The 14,002-nt window shown below is 41.3% G+C and overlaps 1 protein-coding gene across 6 annotated transcripts in view; it reads right to left on the reverse strand.

Annotated features, from left to right (window-relative positions):
- Window positions 1-1,280: 1,280 nt before the first annotated feature.
- The window catches only part of LOC106588166 (tuftelin), a 34,875-nt gene continuing 22,153 nt past the window's right edge, over window positions 1,281-14,002 (reverse strand). The window contains exons 2-11 of one of the 6 annotated variants that reach the window (XM_014176876.2): window positions 12,219-12,296; window positions 12,035-12,132; window positions 11,856-11,953; window positions 11,536-11,616; window positions 8,836-8,931; window positions 4,872-4,982; window positions 2,905-3,128; window positions 2,469-2,574; window positions 2,017-2,100; window positions 1,281-1,907 (exon numbers count right to left, since the gene is read on the reverse strand). In XM_014176876.2, the coding sequence (XP_014032351.2) occupies window positions 1,803-1,907; window positions 2,017-2,100; window positions 2,469-2,574; window positions 2,905-3,128; window positions 4,872-4,982; window positions 8,836-8,931; window positions 11,536-11,616; window positions 11,856-11,888 (840 nt within the window). In that variant the 5' untranslated portion in view covers window positions 11,889-11,953; window positions 12,035-12,132; window positions 12,219-12,296 and the 3' untranslated portion in view covers window positions 1,281-1,802. The remainder of the gene's footprint in view (window positions 1,908-2,016; window positions 2,101-2,468; window positions 2,575-2,904; window positions 3,129-4,871; window positions 4,983-8,835; window positions 8,932-11,535; window positions 11,617-11,855; window positions 11,954-12,034; window positions 12,133-12,218; window positions 12,297-14,002) is intronic. The other 5 variants (XM_014176878.2, XM_014176881.2, XM_045709684.1 and 2 more) reach the window with 5 other exon arrangements.

Consider the following 14,002-nt stretch of genomic DNA (forward strand, 5'->3'; position numbering starts at 1 on the left):
CTATTCTATTTTAAATGGACAAAAAATGTGCTTCTTTCAAAAACAAGGACATTTCTAAGTGACCACAAACCTTTGAACGGTAGTGTATACAGTTGAAGTCGGAAGTTTACATACACCTTAGCCAAATATATTTCAACTCAGTTTTTCACAAGTCCTGACATTTAATCCTAGTAAAAATCCCTGTCTTAGGTAAGTTAGGATCACCACTTTATTTTAAGAATGTGAAATGTCAGAATAATAGTAGAGAATGATTTATTTCAGCTTTTATTTCTTTCATCCTATTCCCAGTGGGCGAGAAGTTTACATACACTCAATTAGTATTTGGTAGCATTGCCTTTAAATTGTTTAACTTGGGTCAAACGTTTCGGGTAGCCTTCCACAAGCTTCCCACAATAAGTTGGGTGAATTCTGGCCCATTCTTCCTGACAGAGCTGGTGTAACTGAATCAGGTTTGTAGGCCTCCTTGCTCGCACACGCTTTTTCAGTTCTGCCTAAGGATGAACCAGACTTGTGGAGGTCTACAATTTTTTTGCCAAACAGTTCTATTTTTGTTTCATCAGACCAGAGGACATTTCTCAAAAAAGTACGATCTTTGTCCCCATGTGCAGTTGCAAACCGTAGTCTGGCTTTTTTAATGGCGGTTTTGGAGCAGTGGCTTCTTCCTTGCTGAGCGGCTTTTCAGGTTATGTCGATATAGGACTCGTTTTACTGTGGATATAGATACTTTTGTACCCGTTTCCTCCAGCATCTTCACAAGGTCCTTTGCTGTTGTTTTGGAATTGATTTGCACTTTTCGCACCAAAGTATGTTAATCTCTAGGAGACAGAACACGTCTCCTTCCTGAGCGGTATGACGGCTGCGTGGTCCCATGGTGTTTATACTTGTGTACTATTGTTTGTACAGATGAACGTGATACCTTCAGGTGTTTGGAAATTGCTCCCAAGGATGAACCAGACTTGTGGAGGTCTACAATTCTTTTTCTTAAGTCTTGGCTGATTTCTTTTGATTTTCCCATGATGTCAAGCAAAGAGGTACTGAGTTTGAAGGTAGTCCTTGAAATACATCCACAGGTACATCTCCAATTGACTCAAATGATGTAAATTAGCCTATCAGAAGCTTCTAAAGCCATGACATCATTTTCTGGAATTTTCCAAGCTGTTTAAAGGCACAGTCAACTTAGTGTATGTAAACTTCTGACCCACTGGAATTGTGATACAATGAATTCTAAGTGAAATAATCTGTCTTTAAACAATTGTTGGAAAAATGATTTGTGTCATGCACAAAGTATATGTCCTAACCGAATTGCCAAAACTATAATTTGTTAACAAGAAATTTGTGGAGTGATTGAAAAACGAGTTTTAATGACTCCAACCTAAAGTGTATGTAAACTTCCGACTTCAACTGTATATACACACACACACCAACCAGCTGTCTCTCTCATTTTATCACTTCCTCTATCCATCTCTCTTGATCTTTATCTCCCTCTGCTCAGGACTTGATCTCGATGACTCCGATTAAAGGAAGTGACTTATTTCCGTGCATTGATGAAGGTGGGCAAAAGAACAGAAATATACCAACTACCTTGGCCCTCATTTCTATCCTGGAACATTATACTGTGTTGCTGCTGTGTTGTTCATGAAGATAACCACACATTGACTGAATTGATTTTTGTGTAAATATATCTATATATTTTTTGACTCAATGAAAAATCTCCATTACAATAGCTTTTTAGTCCTGGAATAGGTTTAATCTGTGTCCGGGAAACCGGCCCTATAGAGATAAGAGACAGGAAGGTGTTGTTGTCACCTGTAGATCATCTGGGGATTGGGTTTGCATTCTTTGGTGGGCAGAGAAGCAGGCTTCTGACCCTCCAGGAAGTACTCTATCTGGTCACGCATCTCTGTGTTCTGGAGAGGAGAGGGGTCAAAGGTCATTCAGACAGAGAGGGACCTAACACAGGGACCCCTATCCCTCAAACACACACACCACAACACAAATAGCTGTATGAGTACTGACCTCAGCTTCTAGAAAAGCCACCTTCTCCTCTAGATCCCGGATCACTCTCTCTCTCTCCTGTATTACTGTCCGTGAGTTCTGCAGCTGTAACACACACAAAACAAATACACTTCGACACTACAGAGGAAAACCAACATTTACTCTAACTTCCACAGAAGAGGATGCTTCATCACTTATTCATGATGAGTGTTCTCTTTCAGCAAACATTTTAGCTTGGCTTACAGTAACTCCCCTATTGCCTTTACAAACCAAAGCAATTAGGAACCCTCTAATCCCTCCTTTTCAATATAATTTCCCCATTGATGGCTGTTACACATGCAGGGTTTGTGTGTGTTTGTGTATGAGTGTGTGTGTATGTGCTTGTATGTGAATGTACGCTCCGTGCACATCCATCTGTGTGTATCTGCTGCATGTGTACGTGCGTCCATGCATCCACATGTGTGTGTTCTCACCTGTTCGATCATGTGGCGGACCTTCCTCTGCTGGCTCTTCAGCATGTCGTCCAGGTGATGGATTTTCTCCTTCAGGACAGCCAGCTCCTTCTCCAGCTCCTCAGTTCTGACAACACACACCACAACCCACTGGTTACATAAGCATAATTACCATAATATTTACACTATATATAAACTTGGCATATTTATGGGTCCAAAGTTTAAAGAGAGTATACAGTATCCTTTTAAGTATCTTGGATAAATATGGCAATTCATAAACGATGTAGTCTATACAGTAGCAACGTCTGCTGCTGAGGACTGTAATGTTTGTATAGCATCCTCATATACAACTCATGTAGAGTAGTGTAGGAGTTGTATATGAGATACTATGTGAAGACAATCTACGTTTCAGTTTTATGACTGATTTGTAGTCGTTATGGTGACAGAGCCTCTTCACCTCTGCTTTTTCTCCTGCACCCCCTCCTTGGCTGCTCTCAGCTGCAGCAGTTCAGCCTCACTGGCGGCTATTTTGCCCCTCAGTACAGCACCCTCCAGCTCCATGCCCCCCAGCAGCCTCTGCAACTCCTCCACCCTCTGACTTCGCTCCCCCGCCTCCCCCTCCACCCACTGCAGGTGCTTCGACTGCTCGTCCAGGCGCCGGCTGAACTCATCGCTTTCATCCTGCAGGGGGAGCCAGAGAAGTAAAGTTCCCAATTACATCTAGTTACAGTAATGGTCAGGAAATAGTTAAAATGTGTTACATGATCAGTGGATATTCAATTGTGGACTGGGATGGCTTAAATGCACATATCAATACTAATATCAATGATGGATAACTGAGCCTTCAGTCTTTAGGGGTCAACAGTAATACTTCTAGGTTATTCTTATCAATAGTACCAGTCAATCGACAGTACCAGTCAAAAGTTTGGACACACCTACCCATTCAAGGGTTTTTCTTTATTTTTTACTATTTCTACATTGTATAATAATAGTGAAGACATCAAAACTATGAAATAACAAATATGGCATCAAGTAGTAACCAAAAAAGTGTTAAACAAATCAAAATATATTTTACATTTTAGATTATTCAGTTGCCACCCTTTGCCTTGATGACAGCTTTGCACACTCTTGGCATTCTTTCAACCAGCCTCACCTAGGATGTTTTTCCAACAGTCTTGAAGGAGTTCCCACATATGCTGAGCACTTGTTGGCTGCTTTTCCTTTACTCTGCGGTCCAACTCATGCCAAACCATCTCAATTGGGTTGAGGGCGTGTGATTGTGGAGGCCAGGTCATCTGATTTCAGCACTCCATCACTCTCCTTCTTGGTTAAATAGCCCTAAACACAGCCTGGAGATGTGTTGGGTCATTGTCCTGTTGAAAAACAAATGATAGTCCCACTAAGCTCAAACCAGATGGGGTGGCGTATTGCTGCTGTGGTAGCCATGCTGGTTAAGTATGCCTTGAATTCTAAATAAAGCACAGACAGTGTCACCAGCAAAGCACCCCCACACCATCACACCTCCTCCTCCATACTTCACGGTGGGAGCCACACATGCGCAGATCATCCGTTCACCTACTCTGCGCCTCACAAAGACACGGCAGTTGGAACCAAAAAGCTCAAATTTTGACTCATCAGACCAAAGGACAGATTTCCACCGGTCTAATGTCCATTGCTCGTATTTTTTGGCCCAAGCAAATCTCTTCTTCTTATTTGTGTCCTTTAGTAGTGGTTTCTTTGCAGCAATTCGACCATGATGGCCTGATTCACACAGTCTCCTCTGAACAGTTGATGTTGAGATGTGTCTGTTACTTGAAATCTGTGAAGCATTTATTTGTGCTGCAAATTCTGAGGCTGGTAACTCTAATGAACTTATCCTCTGCAGCAGAGGTAACGCTGGGTCTTCCTTTCCTGTGGCGGCCCTCATAAGAGCCAGTTTCATCATAGCGTTTGATGGTTTTTGCAACTGCACTTGAAGAAACTTTCAAAGTTCTTGAAATTTTCCCAAATTGACTGACCTTCATGTTTTAAAGTAATGATGGACTGTCGTTTCTCTTTGCTTATTTGAACTGTTCTTGCCATAATATTGACTTGGTCTTTTACCAAATAGGGCTATCTTCTGTATACCACCCCTACCTTGTCACAACACAACTGATTGGCTCAAACACATTAACAATTAAAGAAATTCTATAAATGCATTACAGGTGACTACCTCATGAAGCTGGTTGAGAGAAGAATCTCAAATATAAAATATATTTTGATTTGTTTAACACTTTTTTGCCGGTTACTAAATTATTCCATGTGTTATTTCATAGTTTTGATGTCTTCACTATTATTCTACATTGTAGAAAATAGTAAAAATAAAGAAAAACCTTCAAATGAGTAGGTGTGTCCAAACTTTTGAGAATCTATCCATACACTGACCTGCATTCTATCTCTCTCCTCCTGGTGTCTCTTCTCTGACTCCTTCAGCTGGGCATACAGGCGCTTGCTCACGTCCCTGTACTTTGCACTGTCCTCTGAATTCTCCCTGATCTTTAAGAGAGAGACATAGATTAGGCTAAGTACAAGCTCAATGAACTTGAACACAGAGTAAACACAAACATACGTGCATAGGAAGAGTGCTAGGTGCTGACATTCCATTTGCATACCATTTCCGTATTTGCCTGAGGTAAGAGGCCACCTAAATGGGTTGGTGTGTCAGGTAAATGTCAGGTGTCTGCCAGCTAAACACACTGGTTTTCCCATTAAAATACCACACCATGTATTGTGTTCCCTAACATTAACACAGTTTAGAATGGCTAGAATGGCTAAAAAGGCCAAAAAGATCATCAAGGCCACTGCCTGTTCATCCCACTATCATCCAGAAGGCGAGGTCAGTACAGATGCATCAAAGCTGGGACCCAGAGACTGAAAAACAGCTTGTATCTCAAGGGATTCAGACTGTTAACCAGCCATCACTAGCACATTAGAGGCTGCTGCCCATAGGCATAGACTAGAAATCACTGGCCACTTTAAGGAATGGAACACTAGTCACTTTAATAATGTTTACATACTACGGTATCTCATTCACATAATATTGTTTACATATCTTGCATTACTCATCTCATATGTATATACTGTATTCTATAGTATTCTACTGTATCTTAGTACGTTCCGCTCTGACATCGCTCGTCCTTATGTATATAGTCTTAATTAATTCCTACTTAGATTTGAGTGTATTGGGTATATGTTGTGTAATTTGTTAGATATTACTTGTTAGATATTACTGCACTAGCAATAACATCTGCTAATCACGTGTATGTGACCAATAAAATGTGATTTGATTTGAACGGAAGGCATCGTAACAAGACTCTAACCAAAGGACAGGTCATAGAATACAGTCACTGTCCAGACATACAGTACATTCCCTTAGAATGTATTGTTATTCCTACTAGTGCTGAGAGAAACTTCATGAACTCTTCAGCATTTTCTGTATTTCTGCATAGATTTGACATAACGTGATCAGCTCTTTATCTATGTCCTAATAATAAATCAATGCAAATAATCTGGGTAGCCATTTGATTAGCTGTTCAGAAGTCTTGACAATTTTTAGGGCCTTCCTCTGACACCGCCTGATATAGAGGTCCTGGATGGCAGGAAGCCTGGCCCCAGTGATGTACTGGGCTGTACGCACTACCCTCTGTAGTGTCTTGCGGTCGGAGGCCAAGCAGTTGCCATACCAGGCAGTGATGCAACCCGTCAGGATGCTCTCGATGGTGCAGCTGTAAAACCTTTTGAGTATCTGAGGACCCATGCCAAATCTCCTGAGGGGCAATAGGTTTTGTAGTGCCCTCTTCACGACTGTCTTGGTGTGCTTGGACCATGTTAGTTTGTTGGTGATGTGGACGCCAAGGAACTTGAAGATCTCAACCTGCTCCACTACAGCCCCATCGATAAGAATGGGTGCATACTCAGTCCTTTTCCTGTAGTCCACAATCATCTCCTTTGTCTTGATCACGTTGAGGGAGAGGTTATTGTCCTTGTACCACATGGTCAGGTCTCTGACCTCCCTATAGGCTGTCTCATCGTTGTCATCTGTTGTGTCATCAGCAAACTTAATGATGGTGTTGGAGTAGTTTGCAAGCCTTGCCACATTCGAACGAGCATCGGAGCCGGTGTAGTATGATTCGATCTTAGTCCTGTATTGACGCTTTGCCTGTTTGATGGTTCGTCAGGAGGGCATAGCGGGATTTCTTATAAGCTTCCGGGTTAGAGTCCCACTCCTTGAAAGCGGCAGCTCTACCCTTTAGCTCAGTGCGAATGTTGCCTGTAATCCATGGCTTCTGGTTGGGGTATGTACATACAGTCACTGTTGGGATGACATCCTCGATGCACTTATTGATAAAGCCAGTGACTGATGTGGTGTATTCCTCAATGCCATCAGAAGAATCCCAGAACATATTCTAGTCTGTGCAAGCAAAACAGTCCTGTAGTTTTTCATCTGCTTCATCTGACCACTTTGTTATAGGCCGAGTCACTGGTGCTTCCTGCTTTAATTTTAGCATGTAAGCAGGAATCAGGAGGATAGAATTATGGTCAGATTTGCCAAATGGAGGGCGAAGGAGACCTTTGTACACGTCTCTGTGTGTGGAATAAAGGTGGTCTAGAATTGTTTTCCCTCTGGTTCCACATTTAACATGCTGATAGAAATGAGGTAAAACTAATTTAAGTTTCCTTGCATTAAAGTCCCTGGCCACTAGGAGCACCGCCTCTGGATGAGCATTTTTTGGTTTGCATATGGTGGTATATACAGCTCATTGAGTGCGGTTTTAGTGCCAGCATCGGTCTGTGGTGGCATGTAGATATATACAAAAAATACAGATGAAAACTCTCTAGGTAGATAGTGTGGTCTACAGCTTATCATGAGATACTCTACCTCAGGCGAGCAAAACCTTGAGACTTCCTTTGATGTCGTGCACCAGCTGTTGTTTACATATATGCATATGCCCCTGCCCCGTATCTTACCAGAGGCTGCTGTTCTATCCTGCCGATAGAGTGTATAACCCGCCAGCTGTATGTTCTTAATGTCGTAGTTCAGCCACAACTCAGTGAAACATAAGATATTACAGTTTTTAATGTCCCGTTGGTAAGATATGCGTGCTTTCAGTTCGTCCCATTTATTTTCCAGCGATTGAACGTTAGCTAGCAGGACGGAAGGGAAAGGCAGACTAGCCACTCATCGCCTGATCCTCAAAATAGCATGGTTGGTTAAGAGCTGCTAAGATATAGTGAACCTGATTAAATTACTTTTATATTTCTTTATTGAGCAAATTGATCCATCATTACATTTCTTTGTTGGAAAAAGTATGTGAACCTCTAGATTAATGAGCTCAATAAAGTAATCAAAATTTTTGTATTTGGTCCCATATTCCTTGCATGCAATGACTACATCAAGCTTGTAACTCTGTTGTATGCATTTGCAGTTTTTTTTTGTGTGTTTTGGGTTATGTTTTTCCCAACCTGAACTGAATGGTGAATAATGTCTTGTGACATTTTGGAGTCAGTTTTAATGTAAGTAAGAATAGAAGATGTTTCTGAACACTACTACAACAAAACATGTTAACATGTTAACATGCTGTCTTACAATAAAAGTGACTCCAAAATGGCACAAGACATTATTCACCATTCAGTTCCGGTATTGGGCAAAACATACTGTAACCCCCAAATGCAAATGCCTGCAACGGGTTTGTAGAGTTACAAGCTTCATGTAGTCATTGAATGCAAGGAATATGGAACCAAATACTAAACTTTTGATTACTTTAATACACTTAATTGAGCTCATTAATCCAGAGGTTCACATACTTTTGCAGGCAAAGAAGTTAAATGTTGGATCAATTAAAAAGTACAGTTGTTTTTTGTGTAATTTGTTTAAATCAGGTTAACTTGATCTATTATTTAGACTAGGTCAAATCTATGCAGAAATACAGTAAACCGCTAAAGGGTTTACAGACGTTCTCTCACCACTGTAGGTAATGGCTGTCTGGTGTCCTTTTACAGGACGCTATGTTGTGATGCACTGAAATTTGATATGTTGTTAGAGCGTGTGTGTGTGTGTGTGTGTGTATTGTGTGTGAGGTCTATATCACTATACTTTTAAAATGGAGACCAGCAGCCATTTAAAAAAACAGAGGGATGTGGTTTGTGAAAATGTATGTTTTTAGAAGTATTTTATAGTTTGAATATAAATGTAATTTTCAGTTCATATTCAAATTCCTATTCAAATCGTCTCCACAGTAGTTAAATACTTTCTTTCTATAAAGCACTAATGTGGAACTGATGCAAACAAAACAAAATATTTAAGAGAACAAAAGTTTGAGTAAATGTTGATATGCAAATAAGGTCTTACATTTGTTTCTGACTCAGTCCCAACAATTTTACAATTGGGGACAATTGCTGGGTTGGTAGGCAGGGTGACACTGACTTTGTGACCATTGGCTGGAAACTGAAGGAGAGAGCAGGGGTTAGTGGAGTTATTTCATCAGTATTTGTATCTATTTGTTTGTATTTGAGTATTAGAAAGTATAAGAATTAGTTAAATAGCTACAGTGCCTTCAGAAATTATATATATTTTTCCCACATGTTGTTGTGTTACAGCCCGAGTTTAAAATTGATTAAATTAAGATTTTGTGTCACTGGCCTACACACTATACCTCATAATGTCAAAGTGTAATTATGTTTTTAGAAATGTATTCAAATTAATAAAACATGAAAAGATGAATTGTCTTGAGCCAATAAGTATTGAAGCCCTTTGTTATGACAAGCCTAAATAAGGTCAGGAGTAAACATGTGCTTAATAAGTCACATAATAAGATGCATGGACTCTGTGTGCAATAAGTGTAAGGGTTGACTTTGGAGACAGGAAGCAAGTGCAGGGAGTGAACATTTTATGGAAAACGGACATCAAACAAAACAAGAACAGCATCTGGACAGGGGAACAAAACGTCATTACGACAATAATGCTGACACGGGAACAAAACTGAGGAACAGACAGATATAGAGGGGGTAATCAGCAACGTGAAGGAGTCCAGGTGAGTCCAGTGATGATGGTGACAGGTGAAGGGCAGCCTGGCACTCTTGAGCGCCAGAGGGGAAGTGGGAGCAGGTGTGACAGTACCCCCCTTCTAGGGGCACCACCTGGCGTCCCACCTGCGTGAGCCTGATGGGCCGGCCGAGGCATGTGCGCTGGACTAGTCGGTTGAGGCGTAGAAGCCCGATGAGCCGGCTGAGGCGTGAAAGCCTGACGATCCCACTGAGGCGTGGGAGCCTGACGAGCTGGCTGAGGCGTAGGAGCCCGACGAGCTGGCTGAGGCATGACGTGGGATGGGAGCCTGCCGAGCCAACCGAGGCAAGGAAACCTCTAAGGCATGGAAGCCCGCATAGCCAGCTGAGGGACCCCCAGTTCCATCAGCGGCGGCACCCGGACCCAACATCACCACCAAAAACAAAAAAACAAGAACTCCCTGATGCTTCAAATAGTGGTGTCAGCATTCTGTAAGGACCGACGCTGGAGACGAGAAGCAAGTACAGGGAGTGAACATTTAATGGAAAAAGGACTTCAAACAAAACAAAAACAGCATCTGGACGGGGGGGGGGGAACAAAACGACATTACGACAATAATGCTGACACGGGGAACAAAACTGAGGAACAGACAGATATAGAGAGGGCAATCAACAACGTGACGAAGTCCAAGTGAGTCCAATGAGTGCTGATGCGTGTAATAATGGTGACAGGTGTGTGTAATAAAAAGGCAGCCTGGCGCCTTCGAGCACCAGAGAGGGGAAGCAGGAGCAGGCATGACAATAATAGGGTTTAACATCATTTTTGAATAACTACCTCATCTCTGTACCCCACGCATGCAATTATCTCTTAGGTCCCTCAGTCAAGCGGTACATTTCAAACACAGATTGAATTACAAAGACCAGGTAGGTTTTTTCCAATGCCTCGCAAAGAACGGCACCTATTGGTAGATGAGTAAATAAAATAAAAAGCAGACATTGAATATCCCTTTGAGCATGGTGAAGTTATTATGCTTTGGATAATGTGTCAGTACACCCAGTCACTACACAGATACATGCACCCTTCCTAATTCAGTGGCATGAGAGGAAGTAAACCGCTCAGGGATTTCACCATGAAGTCAATGGTGACATTAAAACAATTACAGAGTTCAATGGCTGTGATAGGAGAAAACTGATGATGGATCAACAACATTGTAGTTACTCCACAATACTAACCTAACTGACAGAGTGAAAAGAAGGAAGCCTGTACATAATATAAATATTTGAAAACATGTGTCCTGTTTGCAACAAGGCACTAAAGTAATCGTTCAAAAAATGTGCCGAAATGTTATGTTTGGGGCAAATCCAATACAACATATTACTGAGTACCACTCACCATATTTTCAAGCATAGTGGTGACTGCATCATGTTATGGGTATTCTTATAGTCGTTAAGAACTGGGGAGTTTTTCAGAATGAAAATAAATGGAATGGAGCAAAATCTTAGAGGAAAATCTGGTTCAGTCTGCTTTCCACCAGACACTGGGAGATGAATTCACCTTTCAGCAGGTCAATAACCTAAAACCCAAATATACACTGGAATTGCTTACCAAGACAACTTTGAACATTCCTGAGTGTCCTAGTTATAGTTTTGAATTAAATCGGCTTGAAAATCTGTGGAAAGACTTGTAAATGGCTGTCTAGCAATGATCAACAACCAACTTGACAGAGCTTGATACATTTTTTAAAGAATAATGTACAAATATTGTACAATCCAGGTGTGCAAAGCTCTTAGAGACTTACCCAGAAAGACTCACAGCTGTAATCGCTGCCAAGGATGATTCTAACATGTATTGACTCAGGGGTGTGAATACTTATGTAAATGAGATAATTCTGTATTTAATTTTCAATACATTTGCAAACATTTTATAAAAACATGTTTTCACTTTGCCATTATGAGGTATTATGTGTAGATGGGTGACAAAAAATGTAATTCATTTTGAATTCAGGCTGTAACAACAAAATGTGGAATAGTCAAGGGGTATGAATACCTCCTGAAGGCATTGTACCTTGTTGTTATTATTCTGTCTGGAGGCCATCTGTTCCCTTAAGGTCTTCAGACAGTACCGAACCTAAAGAGAGACAATACATAACACACATTATACATTTTATTTCCACTACACCAGCATGCACGCACACACACACACACCAGAAGGACTTTACATCAACAACACACACCCTTCCTCTGTACACCCAATCCACCCATTAATTTCCGTCCTTCAACAGAACCCCACCCACTGTGAATTGTTGAGTCATTCTCCCATATTGCTGGTACAGAGAAAACTAAATCAAGATGGCAGCACTCACTGACCTCCTGTATCTGAGACACCTCATCTGTCAGCATCTTGACACTCTGCTGGTGTTCTCCTTCTCTGTTTGTGGGACTCGAGGTACACCTGTACAATAGAGCTGGGGTATTCTGTTAGTCAAGGAAAGCGTTGAAATCACATACACACCAATGCACACAGGCTTAAACTTGCTCATACACACCTTAAGGACCTCTACTTTCTCTTCCCGAAGGTGGGATCAGATTTAGCCTCTGGCTAGTCTGGTATTCACTGGTTGACTGGTATTCACTGTGGCTGTGACTGTGAGAAATAGAGTACGAATACAATACAATATAATCCTGATTATTATTTAGTAATAGTGAGAATAAAAATAATGATCAATGTACCTTGTCAATGAACTGTTCTGATGACTGGGTTGACTGATTCTGTGCTTGTAGAGTGAGTCTGAGCAGCCTGCACCCAATCTGAAATCAGAGGCAAGAGGACTAAGCACCCCTCTGTCTCTGTATATATCTGATGTTGTCTTGTCAAAAAGATTATGACATTATTAACGCCAGTAGCAAACCATTTCATATTTAGCTTACGTTGATTGGATTAAATTGTTTTTGGTGTCTTTTAGTTGTCACTGTATTAGACTAAGAATTGGTGATTGGATGATGTTGAAGTTGAAATGGTGCTGGTTCCATTTGGGACGCAGACACTGACTGCCTGTTGTTTCCACCGCACCGCACCAGTCCAACTAAGTACTGTAGGTCCTTAAATAGCAACACATTCCACATTAGGGGTGGCTGTCACTTCACAATTGTGTCCTGTCCCCTTGGCAATACCAGCAAAATGTTGACAGCATAGCAATATATACTGTTAATAGGCTATTTGTTCTCTACAGTATGGACTGAATATGAAAACGTGTACCGTAATTTCCGGACTATTAAACGCACCTGAATATAAGCCGCATTCACTGAATTTTTGAACATAAATAAGCCGCGCATGTCTATAAGCCGCAGGTGCCTACCGGTACATTGAAACAAATGAACTTTACACAGGCTTTAACGAAACACGGCTTGTAACAAAAATAAATAGGCTTTAACGAAACACGGCTTGTAACAAAAATAAATAAGCTTTAACGAAACACGGCTTGTAACAAAAAATACAAAATTAGCAGTAAACAGTAGCCTACCAAGAAAGTCATTGGTCACTATCTTCCTCCTCCTGTGCACTGAAATCATCTCCTTCGGTGTCGGAGTTGAATAGCCTCAGAATTGCTTCATCCGATATTGGATCATTTTCATTGTCGCTCTCGTCACTTTCATCCGGAGGCAAATCCCCCACTGAGCCCTCTTCAACACGCAGCAGTCCAGCCTTTCGAATCCCGTTGATGATAGTGAATTTTTTGACAATGCTCCACGCTGTCAGGACTCACAAATTTGAAAGCGGGAAAAATCCATATATTAGCCGCGTCATTGTTTAAGCCGCGAAGTTCAAAGCGTGGGAAAAAAGTTGCGGCTTATAGTCCGGAATTTACGGTACTTTATCATAAATAAGGCATAGATTTCAATGTGGTCAAAATACCTGTTATTCTAGTAAATCTTTATTTATGACATACAATATGTGAATTAACTCAGGTGATCCTCCTTATATTATTTACAATTAAAATGGACAATGCTTAAGTTATTGAAAAATAATGGTTGAGTAACAATGGTATATTCTGGAATCATCCCACTGGCCAAAGACTGGTCGAATCAACGTATCAAGGCACAAGGTGAGACCCAGATGCAGACACTGGAGGCAGATGGTTGCAGTCTTACAATGTTTAATAATCCAAAGGGGTAGGCAAGAGAATGGTCGTGGACAGGTAAAAAGGTCAAAACCAGATCAGAGTTCAGGAGGTACAGAGTGGCAGACAGGCTCGTGGTCAAGGCAGGCAGAATGGTCAGGCAGGCGGGTACAGAGTCCAGAAACAGGCAAGGGTCAAAACCAGGAGGACAAGAAAAAGGAGAATAGCAAAAAGGTGTACGGGAAAAACACGCTGGTTGACTTGACTAAACATTCAAGACGAACTGGCACAGAGAGACAGGATAATAAGCGACACCTGGAGGGGCTGGAGACAATCACAGGAACAGGTGAAACAGATCAGGGCGTGACACAACGTTGTTAACACGTAATTTCAACC

This window comes from Salmo salar, chromosome ssa27 (genome assembly GCF_905237065.1).
Source record: "Salmo salar chromosome ssa27, Ssal_v3.1, whole genome shotgun sequence".
NCBI lineage: Eukaryota > Metazoa > Chordata > Actinopteri > Salmoniformes > Salmonidae > Salmo > Salmo salar.